This window comes from Penaeus vannamei, unplaced genomic scaffold (genome assembly GCF_042767895.1).
Source record: "Penaeus vannamei isolate JL-2024 unplaced genomic scaffold, ASM4276789v1 unanchor366, whole genome shotgun sequence".
Lineage (NCBI taxonomy): Eukaryota > Metazoa > Arthropoda > Malacostraca > Decapoda > Penaeidae > Penaeus > Penaeus vannamei.
This window is the reverse complement of record NW_027213370.1, coordinates 80,001-87,500: the sequence shown is the minus strand read 5'-3', so window position 1 is coordinate 87,500 and position 7,500 is coordinate 80,001. Positions and strand designations below refer to the sequence as shown.

General features: G+C 38.5%; 1 protein-coding gene across 18 annotated transcripts in view; it reads left to right on the top strand.

Annotated features, from left to right (window-relative positions):
• Ufd4 (ubiquitin fusion-degradation 4-like) overlaps nt 1-7,500 on the top strand; it is a 209,361-nt gene that overhangs the window by 201,831 nt on the left and 30 nt on the right. For 11 of the 18 annotated variants that reach the window (XM_070119581.1, XM_070119582.1, XM_070119584.1 and 8 more), the window contains 10 exons: nt 11-160; nt 896-1,031; nt 1,342-1,582; nt 1,791-2,014; nt 2,282-2,367; nt 2,527-2,660; nt 2,820-2,973; nt 3,321-3,904; nt 4,099-4,789; nt 4,968-7,500. The exon at nt 4,968-7,500 is cut by the window's right edge and continues 30 nt beyond it. In XM_070119581.1, the coding sequence (XP_069975682.1) occupies nt 11-160; nt 896-1,031; nt 1,342-1,582; nt 1,791-2,014; nt 2,282-2,367; nt 2,527-2,660; nt 2,820-2,973; nt 3,321-3,904; nt 4,099-4,789; nt 4,968-5,105 (2,538 nt within the window). In that variant the 3' untranslated portion in view covers nt 5,106-7,500. The remainder of the gene's footprint in view (nt 1-10; nt 161-895; nt 1,032-1,341; nt 1,583-1,790; nt 2,015-2,281; nt 2,368-2,526; nt 2,661-2,819; nt 2,974-3,320; nt 3,905-4,098; nt 4,790-4,967) is intronic. The other 7 variants (XM_070119592.1, XM_070119591.1, XM_070119586.1 and 4 more) reach the window with 3 other exon arrangements.

The window sequence follows — 7,500 nt, the reverse complement described above, 5'->3', positions numbered from 1 at the left end:
TTATATTCAGGATTTCCTTGAAAGCTGTCGGGCAAGTACACTGCTTGCTGAGTTGACAGATGATGAACTGCCAGATCCTGATGATGATGAAAATGATGATGATGACAATGATGACGATGATGATGACTATGAGGAAGAAGAGGAGTGCTATGAAGTCAGTGTAAGAATAGAATGGAATGCTTTATTTCATTGGTTTGGTTGTGTTTAGTTATTTATTTGTTATTTGTTTTTACGTAGATTTAGTCAAGCAAAGTATTTGGATGTACTGGATTCTTTAAAAAGATGTATTTAGGTTATTATTTTTATTTTACTATTTAGTTATTTTCTACTTAAGTATGGGAAGGTTTGCAGTTAATAGTAATGATTTGGTTTTGTTTATGCATCATAAATTGAATTTTTTGAAGTTAAAATTTAGTGCATTGTTGTATTACAGATTCTTAGACAACGTAATAATTGCTGCTGTTTGAATGCTTAGCATCATGGAAATGTTCTGTAGTTGTTTTTATACATTTGAGATGAGGAATACATAATTGATAATCTGATTTGATAGACTTTTGAAATTTTGAGGCTGTGAAGGTTCTCGGACAGTGGGTACAACATGACTTGGGGCAAAACAATATAATTATATAGATTTATTTATGCCACATAAACTGAATAATGTTGTGAAGGTAAAATTTAGTGCATTATTATATTACAGATTTTTAGACAGTGTAACAATTGCTGCTGTTTTAATGCTAAGCATCATGGAATTACTCTTCAGCTGTTGTTTTTATACATTTGAGATAAATATTTTTCTTAATAAGCTGATTTGATAGACTTTTGAAACTTTGAAGCTCTGAAGCTTCTTGAACATCGGCTCCAACAGGACTTGGGGCAAAACAATATAGTGATATAGATTTCCTCGTTCCGTCAGGTCCGTAACGGCAAGAGAAGAGGATGGGATGACGAGTTTGTCATAAAAAGACAGTTCCCAGCTCTCATTCCAGCCTTTGACCCTCGTCCAGGACGTACTAATGTAAACCAAACACAAGGTGAGCAAAAGGTTTATGTTCTGGAGTTTGGTGTTGGGAGTCTGCAGAGCCTGTCTGTCTTTTAGGTTGATATTGAAAGAAGAAAGGGTATACACTCGGTTATTTGTTATTTATTTGTACTAAGATTGTAATTTATGGGGAAAATGTATTAGTAAAAAAGTTAGAGCATAATAGGGAAGTTGGGATATAATGAGAAAGAGAGAGAGATCTTCATCAAGAAGTCAGGGGCATAAATAGATAGAGAAAAAAAGTGATCTGAAGTGATAACCTGAAATCTTAACCAATCTAATGCTTAATCACACACGCACAGATCTGGAGATTCCAGCCCCAGGCACGGAGGACCACTTATGTGATGCACCAACTGAGGTAGTGAGTGGCCCTCGACTCAGTCTCACTCTGCGGGGACCCAATCTCCCCGGGATACCAGAAGTCGATGTACCCATTACAAAGAGTTCTTCAACCATCTTTAGTGTTGTTCAGACCTTAGTGAACACTGCCAATTTCCCCTCACGGCAGGAGAGATTGAGACGGATTTGGGAGCCAACTTACACGTGAGTAGATGCTAGTAAACTTTTTTTTTTTTATATATATATGTCTTATAAATATTGTGTTTTTGATTATCCTTCTATTTGTTCATGCACCTTCTGTCTTTTATTTTGAAGTTAAAATGAAATAGATATAACTTCTATTATTGAGATTCTACCACTACATGTCATTCTCACCAGTTATCAGTGAATAACCAAACACTCTTAATTCCAGTCTTGTCTATGGTGAGGCTCGTGAAGATGAAGGCACGGAAGGGGAAACCTCTGGCCACCAATCCTTCCAGCGTCGCAGTTCCCGAACCAACATCCTCACAGAAGCTGCAGGCTCGACTCACCCTGGCAGCACGAGCACAACTGCCACTGGGGATCCTTCAGTGGAGGATGTGCTACAGCTGCTACGTCAGTTATTTATTTTAGGACAAGATAGCGCCGCAGCAGGTATGTTTTTGTACATCTATCAATTGATATTAACTCTTGTAATTTTTTTTTTTGTGGGAAGATTATGGATTATGGTTGTTAAAGGTGTCTCTGCAGCTTTACAACAATTTTTGTTAAAGAATGATGGAAAAAAATATTAATTTTAATTGCATATCATAGTTTTATGTATGAATTCTTTCAAGGTGAATTATATTTGAATGTTTATGTATGTTTTATTCTATTATTCTTTCCTAAGTACTTAAATACATTCTCCTTTCATTCTTTCAGAAAAATTAGATTCACCAATGGATACATTAGGAGTGAGGTGTGAAGAATTTGAATCCAAGAAAGTTGGAAATAAGCTAGTCCAGCAGGTTAGTAAAATGTGTGACTGTTTTGTAGATTGATTAATTATAGGGTTTGCGCTTATTGTTTCATTGTTTTTATTCTCCTATGGTTGATTAGTTTGATTAGGGTTCAAAGGAGTTTTCTGTATTTTATGTGTAATTTTGTGATGATTAACTTTTTCCAAGGTGGGAGAGGCTGTCGTCCTTGCCTGTGGTGCGCTTCCGTCGTGGTGCGAAGACCTGACCTATGCCACCCCCATGCTGTTTCCCTTTGACACTAGACACCTTTACTTCAACTGCACTGCATTTGGTCCTGAGAGGTAGGAATCCTAGTTCTTTTTGTAATGGTGTGTGTGATGGTTATAACAATTGTAATTATGATCATGACTGTTATGATTATACTTACAATTATGATAATGATTATGAGTGATAATGATAGATATAGTAACCAAACAATAATAACCATTGACTTTTCTTAGGTCCTTGGTGTGGCTCCAAAGTCAACGTGATGTTAGCGTCGAACGCCGTGGAGGCTTGAGACGAGATGACCCACATGAATACAGGGTTGGACGGCTTAAGCACGAGAGGGTCACTGTTCCTCGTGGCCCCAATCTGTTGCAGTGGGCTCAGCAGGTGGGCAGAAGGGAGAATTTTTTAGTTTGATTTTATTGCCTTTAGTTTTTGATGCACAGTTAGGAGGAAATGGAGATGGGGAGCTTGAAAAAGTATTGAATGGATAGGCAGCCTGTGAGTTGGGGAATATATTTGACTGTAGCAACAATAGTGGGGGTATGGGTTTTAAGATTTGGGGGAATGGGAATGTGCCTAGATCCATTTAGGTCTCTGACTTTTAAAAAATGGTTCTTGAATTTAGTAAAGTGCATAAGGGATAGCCTTCTCCTTTAATATTTGAATGTTAGATTATTACAGATATGTTTGTATGTTTGTTGTTAACAGCCATAATTTAATTGTTCTTCTAGGTCATGCATATTCATGCAGCACGCAAATCTATTCTTGAAGTTGAATTCCGTGAAGAGGAAGGTACTGGCTTGGGCCCCACTCTGGAATTCTATGCACTGGTGGCAGGAGAGCTACAGCGTGCTGATCTTGGAATGTGGCTGTGTGATGACCAGACTGCAGACCCCATCACTCCCCCAGCTCTTGATGGTGGTAATGGGAATGGGGATTCTCAGGCCAGGCCTCCAGGATATTACATCCGTCGTCAAGGAGGCCTCTTCCCTGCTCCCCTTCCTCAGGATAGCTCTGTATGTGACAAAGCTGTTGAATTATTCACCTTCTTGGGAATATTCCTTGCCAAGACTTTGCAGGATAACAGACTTGTGGACTTGCCATTGTCTCGTCCTTTCCTCAAACTCATGTGCCATGGTGAGTTTGCCAATGTGAAGGACAGAGGCATTGCTGGAAGCGCTATCAAGCCTCGTGGAGGATTGTCTTCTCTGCCTGCAGAGGAGGATCTCATGACCTCCTCTATTATTAGCGAGGAGAGCGAGAAGGAGTTGGAATTAGACCCTCCCAAGTATCGCATCACAGATACTCAGCCCTGGTAAGTGTAGAATTTATTTATTGTTACAAAGTTAATGATTACCAGTTGTACACTGAGTTATTGAACATGATTCAGAAAATGAACCATTAATAAGTATTACTTATAATAAAGTGTTTGGTCTACAAGAAGAATTGATTTCCTAATTCTTGTCAATTTCCTGAATACTTGATTAATTTCTTTTTTCTTTTGCAAAGGTTTACGGGGCTGTTGACCTTAGAGGACTTGTGTGAAGTAGATGAAGAACGGGGAGGATTCCTTCAACAACTCAAATCCCTCGTGGCCATCAAGCAGCAGATTGTTAATGATACATCCATCACAGAGGAGGATCGGCGCCTTCAGCTCCACAACCTGGCCCTTCCATTGCCAAGCAGCAGCCAGGGTGCAGGACCTCCAGCAGTTAGACTAGAGGACCTGTGTCTCACTATGCAGTATGCTGCTCCATCACGACACTTGGGTTACACTTCCATTGAGCTCAGGTCAGGAGGGTCTGACCAGGAGGTGACCCTAGACAATGTGGAGGATTATCTTGATCTTACCTTGAACTGGGCTCTAGAGAGTGGCATTAGAAGGCAGTTGGAAGCTTTCCGGGCAGGATTCTGCCAGGTGTTCCCTCTAAAGAAACTTGGTGCATTTAGTCCAGATGAATTACGGCTGATGTTGTGCGGTGACCAGGCACCCATGTGGACGCGTGAGGATATCCTGGCTTACACTGAACCCAAGCTGGGATACACAAGAGATTCCCCAGGATTCTTGAGACTGGTGAACATTCTTGTAGGACTTACAGCAGAGGAACGTAAAGCCTTCTTGCAGTTTACAACCGGATGCTCCTCATTGCCTCCTGGTGGCCTGGCCAATCTACATCCTCGCTTGACTGTGGTTCGCAAGGTAGGATTTAATGATTCCTGTCACTTGATTTCAGCTATTTAGCTACAGGATTTATGAATTGCTTTAGAAATATTGCAGTGCACTTTCATTTAATGTGGAAGGCATTAATATTAGTAATAAAGTTTGGTAACAAAATTATTTTTTATTCAACTTTAACAAAGTTTTCTTCCCTCCACAGGTTGATGCTGGTGACGGCTCCTACCCGTCCGTTAATACATGTGTCCATTACCTGAAGTTACCAGATTACTCTTCTGAAAATATAATGAAGGAAAGGCTCCTAGCAGCCACTCGTGAGAAGGGCTTCCATCTCAACTAAATAATGATAAAGACTTTATGCTCAGGTGATTGCGTTAAGAGTATAATAATTCAATAGATTTTATGAAGAAAAATAAAATTCTTGTATTCATGGACAAAATCATCATATTGATGGACAAAAAATAAATAGTGCATATATATCAGGGCCAAATTTCAAGGAATGGGAGAAATTGTTCAACATTTCTGGACTATTTGCAACAGTAATTTGCAGACCAAAATTAGTGTTAAGTGAAAACTTTTGTCTGAAAAAATGTTAATCTTTGTTCCCTAGTGGCTGGTAAAAAGTGAAAGTGAACAAGTGATATGACTTTATGAAAAAAAAGATTTGCTTGGAATTTTGAGTGTGGCATGATTGCTGCCAAGGACTCAGTAATTACACATACTTACTGACTGACTTACTGAGAAAAAAAGGATGAAAATCCACAGAACCAGTTGTCAACTATCAAACCAAGAAAACTCGACATACTTGAATTCAAGAATGTGTCTGCATTCTGAAGTCTGCGAGATGAATTTGCACAGTGTTAAATGTCATGTTAAATGTTCCCTGGTGGAGCAGAGCACATCTTGCTAGCTGTTATCATTGACATAAACAGACTTCTTATACCGCCTGGACCACCCTATACATCGGAATCATTCACCTTGTTAGTCAGCCCCCATTTGATCAAGGATGAAAAATTTGGTATGTTGTACATTTGGGTGTGATGTGTGTGAATGCTTTGCGAAAACCTCGGCCAGAGTAATATTGCACAAATGTTTTCATGCCATGTGAATGTGATGCATTAGACTTACAACCCTGATGTTCTGACAGGTATTGATACCATGCAGGCTGACAATGGCCAGTTGTTGTTTTATGTTGTCACCATTAGCTTATGTCTCTCTGTGATACTGATGTTGAAGGCATTGCATAGGCAGCAAATTGTAAATAGAGATGTACATCACAAATATGCCACTGTAACAGTGATGTGTCTTTAAGTAGCAACTAAGCATCCATGATACTGAGGAGAAAAAAAATATTAAAAAGGGGGATGATATTGTTGATTAGGTGGTTGTGTGGTGGAGTAGCATCTTGTTGTGGTTATGTTAGTGTCAGCTGTTCTCACCTTGGCTTGTTAGGAAGGATCTCATGAGAAAGTAAGCATGATTAAACATTCACAGTAGCTGATGCTTGTATGTGCATTTTTGATATATGAAAGAAGCAACCCAGGCATATCTTCTCTCGTAAGTAATACTTGATCCCTGGCATTTTGTGTCAAAATGTACTGGGTTTTTTGGCTGCCTGGACAAGTCAGCACTCTTATGTGGTTACACCAATGATAGGCAAATTTCTTTCACCTATAGCCTCAAGCAGTGTAGTGTATTATGTTTTTATTTGAGTCATTTACTAGCATTTTGGGTATTTAATTTGAGCTTTGTGCACAACTCTGTAACATGGCTCCTCTCTTTTTTTACGTTGTCACTAGTACAGGCTGACAGTTATTGACGTTTATGCAGATTGTCACATCATAGTCATGCTCTGTGTTGTGCCTTATTATTTCCTGTTCTGTTGTTGTCAAGACTTTTCTATTTCATGATTTGGTGTACTGAATTTTTTATTCTGCTGTATTGTAGATAGTAAAAGTATTGCAAATGTTTTTCTGTTGATATATTTGGATATGAAGTTTGTGCAGTGAGGTTTTGAGAGAACTTTGATGGGGAGGAAAAAAAAAATTAAAAGTCTATAAAAAAAAGTTTATCTAAGTCATTACACAGAAATTATAATTGACCTTATCACTTCATGAATTTATGATTTCTGCGGATATGTAGACGTGAAGTTGAACGTATTCTTTCTTAAGATGGGACAATGAACAGTAGAAAATATAGGGATTTGGCCAACAATTCATGCTCATATATGAGTACATTATTGCTATGAGTCGGGCAATGAGCTCATAATCTCAGAAACATTGCTCCCGCTGTAGTTTGATTTTCATGTATATGTCGAAGCAAGCTTGTGTGTTAGAATGCATGAGAAAGAGTTTAGAATTATATTTTTGACATATTACTAGATTATCTGTTTAGTTCCCTTCCACGTGTTTCTTTTTTCTTTTTTTATTTCTCCAGCAATATTAGTGCTCATAGTTGGAGCAGATATTAAAAGGTTGGCTGTTCAAAATGCCCTATCAAACTGTACTCTAGAATGAGTGAATTAGCTCTGAATCGTGATATTGGTTGGTGCAGCCTTACATTTGAAAGCTGAGTTATGTTATGCCAGTCTGTTGATGCATAATGCACGACAGGCACTATCCATTAAACTATGTCTAGGTTCAAAGTGCCTGTACATTGTAATGATGTACTTATGGTGGATCTGTAATGCTGCATATATATAGATATATATATATCTGTGAAAAGAATATTAAAAA